Source organism: Oncorhynchus masou, chromosome 5, assembly GCF_036934945.1.
Source record: "Oncorhynchus masou masou isolate Uvic2021 chromosome 5, UVic_Omas_1.1, whole genome shotgun sequence".
Lineage (NCBI taxonomy): Eukaryota > Metazoa > Chordata > Actinopteri > Salmoniformes > Salmonidae > Oncorhynchus > Oncorhynchus masou.
In genome coordinates this window covers 90375375-90396571 of record NC_088216.1, presented here as the reverse complement: position 1 = coordinate 90396571, position 21197 = coordinate 90375375, and the positions used below count along the sequence as shown (strand labels likewise).

General features: G+C 42.3%; 1 protein-coding gene across 1 annotated transcript in view; it reads right to left on the bottom strand.

The window, feature by feature from the left end:
• LOC135540433 (plasma membrane calcium-transporting ATPase 2-like) overlaps positions 1-21197 on the bottom strand; it is a 222071-nt gene that overhangs the window by 19851 nt on the left and 181023 nt on the right. The window contains 5 exon segments of the mRNA XM_064967060.1: positions 3022-3207; positions 12735-12817; positions 12820-12841; positions 14031-14101; positions 14104-14241. Coding sequence (XP_064823132.1) covers positions 3022-3207; positions 12735-12817; positions 12820-12841; positions 14031-14101; positions 14104-14241 — 500 coding nt within the window.

Here is a 21197-nt window from a genome sequence, read left to right as displayed (position 1 = left end):
TACTGTAGTCTACCATCTACCATCTACCAAACACCTTCTACTGCAATCTACCATCTACCAGACACCTTCTACTGCAATCAACCATCTACCAGACACCATCTACTGCAGTCTACCATCTACCATCTACCAAACACCTCCTACTGTAGTCTACCATCTACCATCTACCAGACACCTTCTACTGCAGTCTACCATCTACCATCTACCGAACACCTTCTACTGCAGTCTACCATCTACCATCTACCAGACACCTTCTACTGTAGTCTACCATCTACCATCTACCAGACACCATCTACTGCAGTCTACCATCTACCATCTACCAAACACCTACTGCAGTCTACCATCTACCAGACACCTTCTATTGTAGTCTACCATCTACCATCTACCAGACACCTTCTACTGTAGTCTACCATCTACCATCTACCAGACACCTTCTACTGCAGTCTACCATCTACCATCTACCAGACACCTTCTACTGTAGTCTACCATCTACCAGACACCTTCTATTGTAGTCTACCATCTACCATCTACCAGACACCTTCTACTGTAGTCTACCATCTACCATCTACCAGACACCTTCTACTGTAGTCTACCATCTACCAGACACCTTCTACTGCAGTCTACCATCTACCATCTACCAGACACCTTCTACTGTAGTCTACCATCTACCAGACACCTTCTACTGCAGTCTACCATCTACCAGACACCTTCTACTGCAGTCTACCATCTACCAGACACCTTCTACTGTAGTCTACCATCTACCAGACACCTTCTACTGTAGTCTACCATCTACCAGACACCTTCTACTGCAGTCTACCATCTACCATCTACCAGACACCTTCTACTGCAGTCAACCATCTAACATCTACCAGACAGCTTCTACTGCAGTCTACCATCTACCAGACACCTTCTACTGCAGTCTACCATTTACCATCCAACAGACACCTTCTACTGTAGTCTACCATCTACCATCTACCAGACACCATCTACTGTAGTCTACCATCTACCATCTACCAGACACCTTCTACTGTAGTCTACCATCTACCAGACACATTCTACTGTAGTCTACCATCTACCAGACACCTTCTACTGCAGTCTACCATCTACCATCTACCAGACACCTTCTACTGTAGTCTACCATCTACCATCTACCAGACACCTTCTACTGTAGTCTACCATCTACCAGACACCTTCTACTGTAGTCTACCATCTACCAGACACCTTCTACTGTAGTCTACCATCTACCAGACACCTTCTACTGTAGTCTACCATCTACCATCTACCAGACACCTTCTACTGTAGTCTACCATCTACCAGACACCTTCTACTGTAGTCTACCATCTACCAGACACCTTCTACTGCAGTCTACCATCTACCAGACACCTTCTACTGTAGTCTACCATCTACCATCTACCAGACACCTTCTACTGCAGTCTACCATCTACCATCTACCAGACACCTTCTACTGTAGTCTACCATCTACCATCTACCAGACACCTTCTACTGCAGTCTACCATCTACCAGACACCTTCTACTGTAGTCTACCATCTACCATCTACCAGACACCTTCTACTGTAGTCTACCATCTACCAGACACCTTCTACTGCAGTCTACCATCTACCATCTACCAGACACCTTCTACTGCAGTCTACCATCTACCAGACACCTTCTACTGTAGTCTACCATCTACCATCTACCATCTCCCAGACACCTTCTACTGTAGTCTACCATCTACCAGACATCTTCTACTGAGCACCTACTGTAGAAGTGTAATGCAATGTGTCTACGGAGGAGGAATACTGCAACAAATGGATTTAGATACAGGTATAATAGGAAAGGTTCTACTATTATCCTTGTGGTACTCCACATGTAGATACAGTAGCCAAACACCCCAACAGGGTAGAGATGGATCTGAGTAGGTAGGTGTCTAATGCCCCGGGTTACTTCAACAAATACATCTATCTAGTAGTATCTGGTATCAGGTAGAACCTTTATGTAAAGTTTCTTAAAAGGCCAGGGGTCCTAATATGGATCCTTGAGGTACTCTAATACCATTTCTCATTAAAATCCACTCTGATAGGTGTAAAATAGATTGAAATTGCAATATTGTTTCCAAATGTTTGTTAAGTTTAATACATCGCTGTCATCTTGAGAAGTCACAGTGTACTCGGTCCATATACATTTCATGACAGTAGTATTTTCACAGTGTAATCTATCGGTCTTTCCCTCCCACAGCTTGTCATTGTTTCCTCTTTCCCTCCCACAGCTTGTCATTGGTTCCTTTGTCCCTCCCACAGCTTGTCATTGGTTCCTCTTTCCCTCCCACAGCTTGTCATTTGTTCCTCCATCCCTCCCACAGCTTGTCATTGGTTCCTCTTTCCCTCCCACAGCTTGTCATTGGTTCCTCTTTCCCTCCCACAGCTTGTGATTGGTTCCTCTTTCCCTCCCACAGCTTGTGATTGGTTCCTCTTTCCCTCCCACAGCTGCCATTGGTTCCTCTTTCCCTCCCACAGCTTGTCATTGGTTCCTCTTTCCCTCCCAAGGCTTGTCATTGGTTCCTCTTTCCCTCCCACAGCTTGTCATTGGTTCCTCTTTCCTCCCACAGCTTGTCATTGGTTCCTCTTTCCCTCCCACAGCTTGTGATTGGTTCCTCTTTCCTTCCACAGCTTGTCATTGGTTCCTTTGTCCCTCCCACAGCTTTTCATTGGTTCCTCTTTCCCTCCCACAGCTTGTCATTGGTTCCCCGTTCCCTCCCACAGCTTGTGATTGGTTCCTCTTTCCCTCCCACAGCTTTTCATTGGTTCCTCTTTCCCTCCCACAGCTTGTCATTGGTTCCTCTTCCCTCCCACATCTTTTCATTGGTTCCTCTTTCTTTCCCACAGCTTGTCATTGGTTCCTCTTTCCCTCCCACAGCTTGTGATTGGTTCCTCTTTCTCTCCCACAGCTTGTCATTGGTTCCTCTTCCCTCCCACATCTTTTCATTGGTTCCTCTTTCCCTCCCACATCTTGTCATTGGTTCCTCACCTGAGTCTGAATGCGGTTGAGCCCCCTGAACCAGAGGACCTGTCCGCGTCGCAGCTCCCTCTCCGCGTGGTCGATCTCCTCGTTGTCCTCGTTCATGTCCTCGTCCCCAGGCATCTCATTCTTCTTGGTCAGCTGGCCTGCCCCTCGCAGGAACCGTAGCTTGCTGTTAGGGATGGTGGCGATCACCTTTGGGGGGGAGAACAATAATATTAAGCGACAGACTAAATATAAACAAATGACTATACCTATGTACAGGGTTGTTAAGTTACAGTGGCTGCAGACAGTATTCACATCCCCTTGACCTTTCTACATGTTGTTGTGTTACAGACTGCATTTCAAATGTATTACACTGGCCTACTCAGAATAACACATAACGTCAACGTGGAATTATGTTGCTCAGATTTATTTTTATTGTTTACAAATGAAAAAATAAATAAATGAAGATCTGAAATGTCTTGAGTCAATAAATATTCAAGTCCCTTTTTTTTATGCCAAGCCGCAATAAGTTCAGGAGTAGAAATGTTGATTAATAAGTTTCATGATTGTTGAATGACTACCTCATCTCTGTAACCCACACATACAATTGTATCTGTGCGGTCCCTCAGTCGAGCAGTGAAAGTCAAACACAGATTCAACCACAAAGACCAGGGAAGTTTTCCAACGCCAAGAAGGCCACCTATTGGTAGACGGGTAAAGATTTATACAATCTGACACAGAATTTCCCTTTGAGCATTGTGAAGTTAATAATTACACTTTGGATGGTGTATCAATACAACTAATAATTACAAAGATACAGCGTCCTTCCGAACTCAGTTGCCAGAGAGGAAGGAAACCGCTCAGGGATTTCACCATGAGGCCAATGGTGACTTTAAAACAGTTACAGAGTTTAATGGCTGATAGGAGAAAACTGAGGATGGATCAACAACATAGTAGTTACTTCACAATACTAACCTAAATGACAGAGTGAAAAGAAGGACGCCTATACAAAATACAAATATTCCAAAACATGCATCTTGTTTGCAACAAGGCACTAAAGTAATACCAGACACCTCCTACTGTAGTCTACAATCTACCAGACACATTCTACTGTAGTCTACCATCTACCATCCAACAGACACCTTCTACTGTAGTCTACCATTTACCATCTACCAGACACATCCTACTGTAGTCTATCATTTACCATCTACCAGACACATCCTACTGTAGTCTACCATCTACCATCTACCAGACACATCCTACTGTAGTCTACCATTTACCATCTACCAGACACATCCTACTGTAGTCAACCATCTACCAGACACATCCTACTGTAGTCTACCATTTACCATCTACCAGACACATCCTACTGTAGTCTACCATTTACCATCTACCAGACACATCCTACTGTAGTCTACCATTTACCATCTACCAGACACATCCTACTGTAGTCTACCATTTACCATCTACCAGACACATCCTACTGTAGTCTACCATTTACCATCTACCAGACACCTTCTACTGTAGTCTACCATCTACCATCTACCAGACACCTTCTACTGTAGTCTACCATCTACCACCTACCAGACACCTTCTACTGTAGTCTACCATTTACCATCTACCAGACACATCCTACTGTAGTCTACCATTTACCATCTACCAGACACATCCTACTGTAGTCTACAATCTACCATCTACCAGACACCTTCTACTGTAGTCTACCATCTACCAGACACCTTCTACTGTAGTCTACCATCTACCAGACACCTTCTACTGTAGTCTACCATCTACCAGACACCTTCTACTGTAGTCTACCATTTACCAACTACCAGACACCTTCTACTGTAGTCTACCATCTACCAGACACCTTCTACTGTAGTCTACCATCTACCAGACACCTTCTACTGTAGTCTACCATTTACCATCTACCAGACATCTTCTACTGTAGTCTACCATTTACCATCTACCAGACACCTTCTACTGTAGTCTACCATCTACCATCTACCAGACACCTTCTACTGTAGTCTACCATCTACCAGACACCTTCTACTGTAGTCTACCATTTACCATCTACCAGACACCTTCTACTGTAGTCTACCATTTACCATCTACCAGACATCTTCTACTGTAGTCTACCATTTACCATCTACCAGACACCTTCTACTGTAGTCTACCATTTACCATCTACCAGACACCTTCTACTGTAGTCTACCATCTACCATCTACCAGACACCTTCTACTGTAGTCTACCATCTACCATCTACCAGACACCTTCTACTGCAGTCTACCATTTACCATCTACCAGACACCTTCTACTGCAGTCTACCATCTACCAGAAACCTTCTACTGTAGTCTACCATCTACCATCTACCAGACACCTTCTACTGCAGTCTACCATCTACCAGAAACCTTCTACTGTAGTCTACCATCTACCATCTACCAGACACCTTCTACTGCAATCTACCATCTACCAGACACCTTCTACTGTTTAATACAACACATTACTGAGTACCACTCTCCATCTGTTCAATACAACACATTACTGAGTACCACTCTCCATCTGTTCAATACAACACATTACTGAGTACCACTCTCCATCTGTTCAATACAACACATTACTGAGTACCACTCTCCATCTGTTCAATACAACACATTACTGAGTACCACTCTCCATCTGTTCAATACAACACATTACTGAGTACCACTCTCCATCTGTTCAATACAACACATTACTGAGTACCACTCTCCATCTGTTTAATACAACACATTACTGAGTACCACTCTCCATCTGTTCAATACAACACATTACTGAGTACCACTCTCCATCTGTTCAATACAACACATTACTGAGTACCACTCTCCATCTGTTCAATACAACACATTACTGAGTACCACTCTCCATCTGTTCAATACAACACATTACTGAGTACCACTCTCCATCTGTTCAATACAACACATTACTGAGTACCACTCTCCATCTGTTCAATACAACACATTACTGAGTACCACTCTCCATCTGTTCAATACAACACATTACTGAGTACCACTCTCCATCTGTTCAATACAACACATTACTGAGTACCACTCTCCATCTGTTTAATACAACGCATTACTGAGTACCACTCTCCATCTGTTCAATACAACACATTACTGAGTACCACTCTCCATCTGTTTAATACAACACATTACTGAGTACCACTCTCCATCTGTTCAATACAACACATTACTGAGTACCACTCTCCATCTGTTTAATACAACACATTACTGAGTACCACTCTCCATCTGTTCAATACAACACATTACTGAGCACCACTCTCCATCTGTTCAATACAACACATTACTGAGTACAACTCTCCATCTGTTTAATACAACACATTACTGAGTACCACTCTCCATCTGTTCAATACAACACATTACTGAGTAAAACTCTCCATCTGTTCAATACAACACATTACTGAGTACCACTCTCCATCTGTTCAATACAACACATTACTGAGTACCACTCTCCATCTGTTCAATACAACACATTACTGAGTACCACTCTCCATCTGTTCAATACAACACATTACTGAGTACCACTCTCCATCTGTTCAATACAACACATTACTGAGTACCACTCTCCATTTGTTCAATACAACACATTACTGAGTACCACTCTCCATCTGTTCAATACAACACATTACTGAGTACCACTCTCCATCTGTTCAATACAACACATTACTGAGTACCACTCTCCATCTGTTCAATACAACACATTACTGAGTACCACTCTCCATCTGTTCAATACAACACATTACTGAGTACCACTCTCCATCTGTTCAATACAACACATTACTGAGTACCACTCTCCATCTGTTCAATACAACACATTACTGAGTACCACTCTCCATCTGTTCAATACAACACATTACTGAGTACCACTCTCCATCTGTTCAATACAACACATTACTGAGTACCACTCTCCATCTGTTCAATACAACACATTACTGAGTACCACTCTCCATCTGTTCAATACAACACATTACTGAGTACCACTCTCCATCTGTTCAATACAACACATTACTGAGTACCACTCTCCATCTGTTCAATACAACACATTACTGAGTATTACTCTCCAAAAAATGTAGAACTAGGAACACAGTCCTTGGTTCACTCCAGACCTGTCTGCCCTTGACCAGCACAAAAACATCCTGTGACATTCTGCATTAGCATCGAATAGCCCCCGTGATATGCAACTTTTCAAGGAAGTTAGGAACAAATATACACAGGAAAGCTAAGGCAAGCTTTTTCAAACAGAAATTTGCATCCAAAGTTATGGGACACTGTAAAGTCCATGGAGAATAAGAGCACCTCCTCCCAGCTGCCCACTGCTCTGAGGCTAGGAAACACTGTCACCACTGATAAATCCACTACAATTGAGAATTTCAAGAAGCATTTCACTACGGCTGGCCATGCTTTCCACCTGGCTACCCCTACCCCGGTCAACTGCCCGTCACCCTCCACAGCAAACCGCCAAAGCCCCCACCATTTCTCCTTTACCCAAATCCAGATAGCTGATGTTCTGAAAGAGCTGCAAAATCTGGACCCCTAAAAATCAGCCGGGCTAGACAATCTGGACCCTCTCTTTCTAAAATTATCTGCCGAACTTGTTGCAACCCCTATTACTAGCCTGTTCAACCTCTCTTTCGTGTCGTCTGAGATTCCCAAAGATTGGAAAGCTGCCACGGTCATCCCCCTCTTCAAAGGGGGAGACACTCTAGACCCAAACTGCTACAGACCCATATCTATACTATCCTGTCTTTCTAAGGTCTTTGAAAGCCAAGTTAACAAACAGATTACCGACCATTTCGAATCTCACCATACCTTCTCCGCTATGCAATCTGGTTTCAGAGCTGGTCATGGGTGCACCTCAAGGTCCTAAACGACATCATAACCGCCATCGATAAGAGACATTACTGTGCAGGAGTATTCATCAACCTGGCAAAGGCTTTCGCCATATTCTTATTGGCCGACTCGACAGCCTTGGATTCTCAAATAACTGGTTCTGCCTGGTTCACCAACTACTTCTCTGATAGAGTTCAGTGTGTCAAATCAGAGGACCTGTTGTCCGGACCTCTGGTAGTCTCTATGGGTGTGCCACAGGGTTCAAATCCTCGGGCCGACTCTCTTCTCTGTACGCATCAATGATGTCGCTCTTGCTGCTGATGATTCTCTGATGCACCTCTACGCAGACGACACCATTCTGTATACTTCTGGCCATTCTTTGGACACTGTTAACTAACCTCCAGATGAGCTTCAATGCCATACAACTCTCCTTCCGTGGCCTTCGACTGCTCTTAAACGCAAGTAAAACTAAATGCATGTTATTCAACCGATCACTGCCTGCACCTGCTCACCTGTCCAGCATCACTACTCTGGACGGCTCTGACTTAGAATACGTGGACAACTACAAATACCTAGGTGTCTGGTTAGACTGTAAACTCTCCTTCCAGATTCACATTAAGCATCTCCAATCCAAAATTACATCTAGAATTGGCTTCCTATATCGCAACAAAGCATCCTTCACTCATGCTGCCAAACATACCCTCGTAAAACTGACCATCCTACCGATCCTCGACGTCGGTGATGTTATCTATAAAATTGCCTCCAACACTCTACTCAACAAACTGGTTTCAGTCTATCACAGTGCCATCCGTTTTGTCACCAAAGCCCCATACACTACCCACCATTGCGACCTGTACGTCCTCGTTGGTTGGCCTTTGCTTCATACTCGTCGCCAAACCCACTGGCTACAGGTTATCTACAAGTCTCTGCTAGGTAAAGCCCCACCTTATCTCAGCTCACTGGTCACCATAGCAGCACCCACTCGTAGCACGCGCTCCAGCAGGTATATTATACTGGTCACCCCCAAAGCCAATTCCTACTTTGGTCGCCTTTCCTTCCAGTTCCCTGCTGCCAATGACTGGAATGAACTGCAAAAATCTCTGAAGCAGGAGACTCACATCTCCCTCACTAACTTTAAGCATCAGCTGTCGTCAGAGCAGCTCACAGATCACTGCACCTGTACATAGCCCATCTGTAAACAGCCCATCTATCTACCTCATCCCCATACTGTATTTATTTATTTATTTTGCTCCTTTGCAGCCCAGTATCTCTACTTGCACAGTCACCTCCTGCACATCTACCATTCCAGTGTTTAATTGCTATATTGTAACTACTTCGCCACCATGGCCTATTTATTGCCTTAACTTCCTTATCTTACCTCATTTGCACTCACTGTATATAGCCTTTTAGTTTTCTTTTGTTCTACTGTATTATTGACTGTATGTTTTGTTTGTTTCCATGTGTAACTCTGTTGTTTGTGTCGAACTGCTTTGCTTTATCTTGGCCAAGTCTCAGTTGTAAATGAGAACTTGTTCTCAACTAGCCTACCTGGTTAAATAAAGGTGAAATAAAATAAAAATAAATGTAATTTTCAATACATTTCTAAAAACATGTTTTAGTTTTGTCATTGTGGTGTATTGTGTGTAGATGGGTGACAGAGAACAATCAATGTAATCCGTTTTGAATTCAGGCTGAAACACAAACAAAAGATTTGTAAATGTATGGTCAAATCTATGTAAAGGTTTGTCAAGGCATACACATGTATATTTTTAGGTATATAAAGATATATTTATTTATAGGTATGTCAAGATATATTTAAAGGTATGTCAATATATATTTAAAGGTATGTCAATATATATGTATAGGTATGTCAATATATATTTATAGGAATGTCAATATATATTTATATTTATAGGAATGTCAATATATATTTATAGGAATGTCAATATATATTTATAGGTATGTCAATATATATTTATAGGAATGTCAATATATACAGTGCCTTGCGAAAGTATTCGGCCCCCTTGAACTTTGCGAACTTTTGCCACATTTCAGGCTTCAAACATAAAGATATAAAACTGTATTTTTTTGTGAAGAATCAACAACAAGAACAAGAATCAACAACAAGTGGGACACAATCATGAAGTGGAACGACATTTATTGGATATTTCAAACTTTTTTAACAAATCAAAAACTGAAAAATTGGGCATGCAAAATTATTCAGCCCCTTTAAGTTAATACTTTGTAGCGCCACCTTTTGCTGCGATTACAGCTGTAAGTCACTTGGGGTATGTCTCTATCAGTTTTGCACATCGAGAGACTGAAATTTTTTCCCATTCCTCCTTGCAAAACAGCTTGAGCTCAGTGAGGTTGGATGGAGAGCATTTGTGAACAGCAGTTTTTAGTTCTTTCGACAGATTCTCGATTGGATTCAGGTCTGGACTTTGACTTGGCCATTCTAACACCTGGATATGTTTATTTTTTAACCATTCCATTGTAGATTTTGCTTTATGTTTTGGATCATTGTCTTGTTGGAAGACAAATCTCCGTCCCAGTCTCTGGTCTTTTGCAGACTCCATCAGGTTTTCTTCCAGAATGGTCCTGTATTTGGCTCCATCCATCTTCCCATCAATTTTAACCATCTTCCCTGTCCCTGCTGAAGAAAAGCAGGCCCAAACCATGATGCTGCCACCACCATGTTTGACAGTTGGTATGGTGTGTTTAGGGTGATGAGCTGTGTTGCTTTTACGCCAAACATAACGTTTTGCATTGTTGCCAAAAAGTTAAATTTTGGTTTCATCTGACCAGAGCACCTTCTTCCACATGTTTGGTGTGTCTCCCAGGTGGCTTGTGGCAAACTTTAAACAACACTTTTTATGGATATCTTTAAGAAATGGCTTTCTTCTTGCCACTCTTCCATAAAGGCCAGATTTGTGCAATATACGACTGATTGTTGTCCTATGGACAGAGTCTCCCACCTCAGCTGTAGATCTCTGCAGTTCATCCAGAGTGATCATGGGCCTCTTGGCTGCATCTCTGATCAGTATTCTCCTTGTATGAGCTGAAAGTTTAGAGGGACGGCCAGGTCTTGGTAGATTTGCAGTGGTCTGATACTCCTTCCATTTCAATATTACCGCTTGCACAGTGCTCCTTGGGATTTTTAAAGCTTGGGAAATCTTTTTGTATCCAAATCTGGCTTTAAACTTCTTCACAACAGTATCTCGGACCTGCCTGGTGTGTTCCTTGTTCTTCATGATGCTCTCTGCGCTTTTAACGGACCTCTGAGACTATCACAGTGCAGGTGCATTTATACGGAGACTTGATTACACACAGGTGGATTGTATTTATCATCATTAGTCATTTAGGTCAACATTGGATCATTCAGAGATCCTCACTGAACTTCTGGAGAGAGTTTATTGCACTGAAAGTAAAGGGGCTGAATAATTTTGCACGCCCAATTTTTCAGTTTTTGATTTGTTAAAGAAGTTTGAAATATCCAATAAATGTCGTTCCACTTCATGATTTTGTCCCACTTGTTGTTGATTCTTCACAAAAAAATACAGTTGTATATCTTTATGTTTGAAGCCAGATATGTGGCAAAAGGTCGCAAAGTTCAAGGGGGCCGAGTACTTTCTCAGGCACTGTATTTATAGGAATGTCAATATATATTTATAGGAATGTCAATATATATTTATAGGAATGTCAATATATATTTATAGGAATGTCAATATATATTTGTAGGAATGTCAATATATATTTATAGGGATGTCAATATATATTTATAGGGATGTCAATATATATTTATAGGAATGTCAATATATATTTATAGGAATGTCAATATATATTTATAGGGATGTCAATATATATTTATAGGAATGTCAATATATATTTAAAGGAATGTCAATATATATTTATATTTATAGGAATGTCAATATATATTTATAGGAATGTCAATATATATTTATAGGAATGTCAATATATATTTATAGGTATGTCAATATATATTTAAAGGAATGTCAATATATATTTATATTTATAGGAATGTCAATATATATTTATAGGAATGTCAATATATATTTATAGGAATGTCAATATATATTTATAGGAATGTCAATATATATTTATAGGTATGTCAATATATATTTATAGGAATGTCAATATATATTTATAGGAATGTCAATATATATTTAAAGGAATGTCTATATATATTTATATTTATAGGAATGTCAATATATATTTATAGGAATGTCAATATATATTTATAGGAATGTCAATATATATTTAAAGGAATGTCAATATATATTTATATTTATAGGAATGTCAATATATATTTATAGGAATGTCAATATATATTTATAGGAATGTCAAGATATATTTATAGGAATGTCAATATATATTTATAGGTATGTCAATATATATTTATAGGAATGTCAATATATATTTATAGGAATGTCAATATATATTTAAAGGAATGTCTATATATATTTATATTTATAGGAATGTCAATATATATTTATAGGAATGTCAATATATATTTATAGGAATGTCAATATATATTTAAAGGAATGTCAATATATATTTATATTTATAGGAATGTCAATATATATTTATAGGAATGTCAATATATATTTATAGGAATGTCAAGATATATTTATAGGAATGTCAATATATATTTATAGGAATGTCAATATATATTTATAGGAATGTCGAGGTATATTTATAGTAATGTCAAGATATATTTATAGGAATGTCAATATATATTTATAGGAATGTCAATATATATTTATAGGAATGTCAATATATATTTATAGGAATGTCAATATATATTTGTAGGAATGTCGTGGTATTCTTACCTGTCCCCAGACTAACTCTCCCAGTCCAAGGAAGGTACACCAGCCCCACTTCTCCAAATCCAGAGGAGTACAACTGAACGGCTTCCTCCAAACTGTACGATCACAATCTGTAAACACACAGATAGGAAACGACATTACGAATCTGCATGATACCTTAGCATCAACACAAACACAGTGCTTGAATTGGGCCGGAAATCCATGGAGCTGAATGCCTGCACCTCAAGTTTCCTACCGCACACAGGAACCCCCCCACACACACACACAGACACACCCACAGACACCGACAACCACACACACACACACACACACACACACACACACACACACACACACACACACACACACACACACACACACACCGACAACCACACACACAGACACCGAGACAACCACACACACACACACACACACACACACACACACACACACACACACACAGACACCGACAATCACACACACACACACAGACACCGACAATCACACACACAGACACCGACAACACACACACACACACACACACACACACACACACACACACACACACACACACACACACACACACACACACACACACACACACACACACACACACACACACACACACACACACACACACACACGGGGGAAATATAAAACATCCAAACCGAACAATATCTAGAATTACATCCAGACGTGAAATAATTCCCTCTTTGCTCCCAGCCGTATGTTTTCAAGGCTTCAGTGATCAGGATCCGTTTTGGTCTCTAGTATTGGACTAAGTATCAGGTCAGGAAAAGCTTCAGTAAGCTTCAAGTGCTACCCTTTCGCTGCGTCCCCAATGGAACCCTGTTCTCTATGTAGTGCACTACTTTAGACCAGGACCCATAGGGAATAGGGTGCACTACTTTACACCAGGACCCATAGGGAATGTTCCTACCTGGATGGCGAATGTTTCCTACCTGGATGGCGAATGTTTCCTACCTGGATGGAAAAGGTTCTTACCTGGATGGAGAAGGTTCTTACCTGGATGGAAAAGGTTCTTACCTGGATGGAAAAGGTTCTTACCTGGATGGAGAAGGTTCTTACCAGGATGGAGAAGATTCTTACCTGGATGGAGAAGGTTCTTACCTGGATCGCAAATGTCCCTCCCTGGGTGGCGAATGCTCCTACCTGGATCGCAAATGTTCCTACCTGGATTGCGAATGTTCCTACCTGGATGGCGAATGTTCCTACCTGGATGGCGAATGTTCCTACCTGGATTGCGAATGTTCCTACCTGGATGGCGAATGTTCCTACCTGGATGGCGAATGTTCCTACCTGGATGGCGAAGGTTCCGAAGACGATGGAACAGAAAATGGGGTTCCTGAAGATTCCGTCGAAGACGTTCTCTCTCCGTGGATCTTCCTGGCGTTGATCTCATTGAATAGCTGCATGAGGACGAAGGTGTTGAAAATGATGGTGTAGTGTTCTGACGGAGGGGAGTGGAGAGGAGCGTGACGACCACTGTCTATGTCAAAGATCTGCTCACCTGAGATAGTGAGAAAGAGAAGGAAGAGATAGAGGTATAGAGAGAGAGCGAGAGAGAGAGAGAGAGAGAGAGAGAGAGAGAGAGAGAGAGAGAGAGGTATAGAGATGTTAAGCTGAAGTTTGTAGGGGCTAAAGTAAGCTGAAGTTTGTAGGGGCTAAACCGGGGCAAAACCGAACCATGAATTGCAGTTTCTCGCGGCCCATACACTACTTTCAGGGTGTAAAATCCTCAATTTTCCCATTTACAAGTGTCAACCTATACTTAAGATACTTTTGCTAAACTCTTAACACAGCAATTTTCTGCTCAAAACCAAATTCTGTTCATTAAATTCCAATTCTACATTTCAAAATGCAAAACCGTGGCTTCCAATGTCAGCATTGTTACGTGTTAATTGATATTCTGTGGAGAAAAGAAACATGAATTGTGTTAATTTGTGTTAATGGTCCACAACAGATGGATGTTGTGCTAATTGTGTTTAGAGTTTTAAAAATGTGACTACTGGTTGGACAAAGAATGTTAGCGAGATTGTAAAAAATGAAAGAGACCGAGGTGTTTCTTGTCCCGAAATCCCGCTTATCAGACAGGTTGAAGCCTGCTTGACAGAGATGCTAAGCTGCTCGCCATCAAGCTAACAAAGTTGGTACCAGAAGAGTTTTGAGCCCTCGTTGTCTGGAGAAGTAAATGAACGGTTCCAGTGCTCAAGAAGCTCTATCTTTGTTTCGGGACAAACCGGAAGACTCAGAGTTCCACTGGGGCAATTGTTATGAACTTGCCGAGGATTATAGGCTTGAGGTGGCTTCATTGATGACTCAGGTCGCCAGCCTATGTAAGAAACTGGGGGAAATGCAGAGAGGAATGTTTACATTTTCTCTGCCGGTGACTGGACGGCGCTCACGCTTGTTGGATGCATCTCCGCCTTGTTGTTTGTCGTTGCCCGGAGCTCCCACATCTGATAGTGGAGTAAAAAGAACACAGCAAGAGAAGCAAGACAATCAGCGGTCACCCATGGAAGCCAAAGACAGCGACTTCCCGCAAAGCAGTCTACACTCCCAGCAAGAGGCCCGGTACAAACAACTAATAGTTTTGCTGTCCTGGAGCCTGATTTTCCTGCAACCTAGTCACTGAGGGTGCCCGTGTCTACGCCAGGAGCAACGGGCTTAATTTATCCTGCCTCTCGACCGTCCATAAAGGGTTCTCTGAATCCTGAGAAGCGTGGGAGTCAGCGGATTTCCTCGTCCTTCTCGCCAGCCGTGATTCTGGACAGCTCCATGGTAAGAAATGTGACCGTTACTGATGCAAAAACAATGTCCTATCCCAGAGCTCGAGTAAATGACATCACTAAGCTGCTCCCGAATGTACTTCGTCAGGACATGGACATTGATTCTATCGTAGTCCATGTGGGTTTTAAAGACATTACGAAGGGCAGTTCTGAAAAGTTGATACTGGATATTAAAGAGTTGATTTTCTCTGCTAAACACTAACAAAATAGCCATCATATCTGGCCCTGTGCCCTCTCTGAATCGTGGCATTTAATGTTTTAGCAGGATTCCTTCTCTTCACAACTGGCTACGTGATTATTGCAGCTCAATGGGTGTAACATTTGTTGACAATTTTGATACATTTCGGAAACAAAACACGTTTTATAATATCTGACCAAATTATGAAAGACGAGCATTGTAATTTCAAATTCCGTAAAGTTAGTGTGGAAGAGGTGAAATAATGATTGTTGTCTTTCAACAAAGACAAACCACAGGGGTCTGACAACTTCGATGGAAAATTACTAATGTTGCCACTCCTATTTGCCATACCTTCAATTTAAGACTACTAGAACGTGTGTGCCCTCAGGCTTGGAGGGAAGCTAAAGTCATTCCACTACCCGGGCGGCAGGGTAGCCTAGTGGTTAGAGCGTTGGACTAATAACCGGAAAGCTGCAAGTTCAAAACCCGAGCTGACAAGGTACAAATCTGTCGTTCTGCCCCTGAACAGGCAGTTAACACACTGTTCCCAGGCTGTCATTGAAAATAAGAATTTGTTCTTAACTGACTTGCCTGGTTAAATAAAGGTATAAAAAAAATACCCAAGAATAGTAAAACACCCTTTACAGGCTCAAAAAGCTGACCAATCAGCCTGTTAATAAACATTTGGGAAAAAATGACCAGATACAAATGCTATTTTACTATAAACAAATAAACAACAGACTTTCAGCATGGAGGATATACAACAAATACACCACTTACACAAATGAGAGAAATTGATGATGCAAATATTGTGGGGGCTGTTTTGTTAGACTTCAGTGCCGCTTTTGACAATATCGATCATAGTCTGCTGCTGGCAAAACGTACAGTTGAAGTCGGAAGTTTACACCTTAGCCAAATACATTTAAACTCAGTTTTTTACAATACCTGACATTTTAATCCCAGTAAAAAATTCCCTGTCTTAGATCAGTTAGGATCACCAATTTATTTTAGAATGTGAATTGTCAGAATAATAGTAGAGATATAGTATAGTAGAGAGATTTATTTCAGCATTTCTTTCATCACATTCCCAGTGGGTCAGAAGTTTACATAAACTCAATTAGTATTTGGTGCCATTGCCTTTAAATTGTTTAACTTGGGTCAAACGTTTCAGGTAGTCTTCCACAAGCTTCCCACAATCAGTTGGGTGAATTTTGTCCCATTCGTTATGACAGAGCTGGTGTAACTGAGTCAGGTTTGAAGGCCTCCTTGCTCGCACACGCTTTTTCAGTTCTGCCCACAAGTTTTCTATAGGATTGAGGTCAGGGCTTTGTGATGGTCACTCCAATATCTTGACTTTGTTGTCCTTATGCCATTTTGCCACAACTTCAGAAGTGTGCTTGGGGTCATTGTCCATTTGGAAGACCAAGCTTTAACTTCCTGACTGATGTCTTGAGATGTTGCTTCAATATATCCACATAATTGTCCTTCCTCAAGATGCCATTTATTTTGTGAAGTGCACCAGTCCCTCCTGTAGCAAAGCGCCCCCGCAACATGATGCTACAACGCTACAATGTGCGTCATGGTTGGGATGGTGTTCTTCGGCTTGCAAGTAGGGGCCTGAGGGCACACAGTCTATGAATGTATTGTACTGTATATATGTGCTAGTGGTGGAGTAGGGGCCTGAGGGCACACAGTCTATGAATGTATTGTACTGTATATATGTGGTAGTGGTGGAGTAGGGGCCTGAGGGCACACAGTCCATGAATGTATTGTACTGTATATATGTGCTAGTGGTGGAGTAGGGGCCTGAGGGCACACAGTCTATGAATGTATTGTACTGTATATATGTGCTAGTGGTGGAGTAGGGGCCTGAGGGCACACAGTCTATGAATGTATTGTATTGTATATATGTGCTAGTGGTGGAGTAGGGGCCTGAGGGCACACAGTCTATGAATGTATTGTACTGTATATATCAAATCAAATCAAATTTTATTTGTCACATACACATGGTTAGCAGATGTTAATGCGAGTGTAGCGAAATGCTTGTGCTTCTAGTTCCGACAATGCAGTAATAACCAACAAGTAATCTAACTCACAATTCCTAAACTACTGTCTTATACACAGTGTAAGGGGATAAAGAATATGTACATAAGGATATGTGAATGAGTGATGGTACAGAGCAGCATAGGCAAGATACAGTAGATGGTATCGAGTACAGTATATACATATGAGATGAGTATGTAAACAAAGTGGCATAGTTAAAGTGGCTAGTGATACATGTATTACATAAGGATGCAGTCGATGATATAGAGTACAGTATATACGTATGCATATGAGATGAATAATGTAGGGTAAGTAACATTATATAAGGTAGCATTGTTTAAAGTGGCTAGTGATATATTTACATAATTTCCCATCAATTCCCATTATTAAAGTGGCTGGAGTTGAGTCAGTGTCAGTGTGTTGGCAGCAGCCACTCAATGTTAGTGGTGGCTGTTTAACAGTCTGATGGCCTTGAGATAGAAGCTGTTTTTCAGTCTCTCGGTCCCAGCTTTGATGCACCTGTACTGACCTCGCCTTCTGGATGATAGCGGGGTGAACAGGCAGTGGCTTGGGTGGTTGATGTCCTTGATGATCTTTATGGCCTTCCTGTAACATCGGGTGGTGTAGGTGTCCTGGAGGGCAGGTAGTTTGCCCCCGGTGATGCGTTGTGCAGACCTCACTACCCTCTGGAGAGCCTTACGGTTGAGGGCGGAGCAGTTGCCGTACCAGGCGGTGATACAGCCCGCCAGGATGCTCTCGATTGTGCATCTGTAGAAGTTTGTGAGTGCTTTTGGTGACAAGCCAAATTTCTTCAGCCTCCTGAGGTTGAAGAGGTGCTGCTGCGCCTTCTTCACGATGCTGTCTGTGTGAGTGGACCAATTCAGTTTGTCTGTGATGTGTATGCCGAGGAACTTAAAACTTGCTACTCTCTCCACTACTGTTCCATCGATGTGGATAGGGGGTGTTCCCTCTGCTGTTTCCTGAAGTCCACAATCATCTCCTTAGTTTTGTTGACGTTGAGTGTGAGGTTATTTTCCTGACACCACACTCCGAGGGCCCTCACCTCCTCCCTGTAGGCCGTCTCGTCGTTGTTGGTAATCAAGCCTACCACTGTTGTGTCATCTGCAAACTTGATGATTGAGTTGGAGGCGTGCGTGGCCACGCAGTCGTGGGTGAACAGGGAGTACAGGAGAGGGCTCAGAACGCACCCTTGTGGGGCCCCAGTGTTGAGGATCAGCGGGGAGGAGATGTTGTTACCTACCCTCACCACCTGGGGGCGGCCCGTCAGGAAGTCCAGTACCCAGTTGCACAGGGCGGGTCGAGACCCAGGGTCTCGAGCTTGATGACGAGCTTGGAGGGTACTATGGTGTTGAATGCCGAGCTGTAGTCGATGAACAGCATTCTCACATAGGTATTCCTCTTGTCCAGATGGGTTAGGGAAGTGTGCAGTGTGGTTGAGATTGCATCGTCTGTGGACCTATTTGAGCGGTAAGCAAATTGGAGTGGGTCTAGGGTGTCAGGTAGGGTGGAGGTGATATGGTCCTTGACTAGTCTCTCAAAGCACTTCATGATGACGGAAGTGAGTGCTACGGGGCGGTAGTCGTTTAGCTCAGTTACCTTAGCTTTCTTGGGAACAGGAACAATGGTGGCCCTCTTGAAGCATGTGGGAACAGCAGACTGGTATAGGGATTGATTGAATATGTCCGTAAACACACCAGCCAGCTGGTCTGCGCATGCTCTGAGGGCGCGGCTGGGGATGCCGTCTGGGCCTGCAGCCTTGCGAGGGTTAACACGTTTAAATGTTTTACTCACCTCGGCTGCAGTGAAGGAGAGACCGCATTTTTCCGTTGCAGGCAGTGTCAGTGGCACTGTATTGTCCTCAAAGCGGGCAAAAAAGTTATTGAGTCTGCCTGGGAGCAAGACATCCTGGTCCGTGACTGGGCTGGATTTCTTCCTGTAGTCCGTGATTGACTGTAGACCCTGCCACATGCCTCTTGTGTCTGAGCCGTTGAATTGGGATTCTACTTTGTCTCTGTACTGACGCTTAGCTTATTTGATAGCCTTACGGAGGGAATAGCTGCACTGTTTGTATTCAGTCATGTTACCAGACACCTTGCCCTGATTGAAAGCAGTGGTTCGCGCTTTCAGTTTCACGCGAATGCTGCCATCCATCCACTGTTTCTGGTTAGGGAATGTTTTAATCGTTGCTATGGGAACGACATCTTCAACGCACGTTCTAATGAACTTGCACACCGAATCAGCGTATTCGTCAATGTTGTTATCTGACGCAATACGAAACATGTCCCAGTACACGTGGTGGAAGCAGTCTTGGAGTGTGGAGTCAGCTTGGTCGGACCAGCGTTGGACAGACCTCAGCGTGGGAGCTTCTTTTTTAGCTTTTGTCTGTAGGCAGGTATCAGCAAAATGGAGTCGTGGTCAGCTTTTCCAAAAGGGGGCGGGGCAGGACCTTATATGCGTCGCGGAAGTTAGAGTAACAGTGATCCAAGGTTTTCCGCCGCTGGTTGCGCAATCGATATGATGATAAAATTTAGGGAGTCTTGTTTTCAGATTAGACTTGTTAAAATCCCCAGCAACAATGAATGCAGCCTCTGGATAAATGGTTTCCAGTTTGCAAAGAGTTAAATAAAGTTCGTTCAGAGCCATCGATGTGTCTGCTTGGGGGGGGTTGGATATATATGGCTGTGATTATAATCGAAGAGAATTCTCTTGGTAGATAATGCGGTCTACATTTGATTGTGAGGAATTCTAAATCAGGTGAACAGAAGGATTTGAGTATATGTGCTAGTGGTGGAGTAACGGCCTGAGGGCACACAGTCTATGAATGTATTGTACTGTATATATGTGGACGGCCTTCATTTTTCTGGACCCTGGATTCCAGAACACATAAACTACCTGTGGTCTAGATGTCAAACTCACTGCCTTTAGATTCCAGAACACATAAACTAGCTGTGGACTAGATGTCTAACCTTAAGATTCCAGAACACATAAACTAGCTGTGGACTAGATGTCTAGCCTTTAGATTCCAGAACACATAAACTACCTGTGGTCTAGATGTCAAACTCACTGCCTTTAGATTCCAGAACACATAAACTAGCTGTGGACTAGATGTCTAACCTTTAGATTCCAGAACACATAAACTAGCTGTGGACTAGATGTCTAGCCTTTAGATTCCAGAACACATTATCTAGCTGTGGATTAGATGTCTAACCCGCTGCCTTTAGATTCCAGAACACATAAACTAGCTGTGGACTAGATGTCTAGCCTTTAGATTCCAGAACACATTATCTAGCTGTGGATTAGATGTCTAACCCGCTGCCTTTAGATTCCAGAACACATAAACTAGCTGTGGACTAGATGTCTAACCTTTAGATTCTAGAACACATAAACTAGCTGTGGACTAGATGTCTAACCTTTAGATTCCAGAACACATAAACT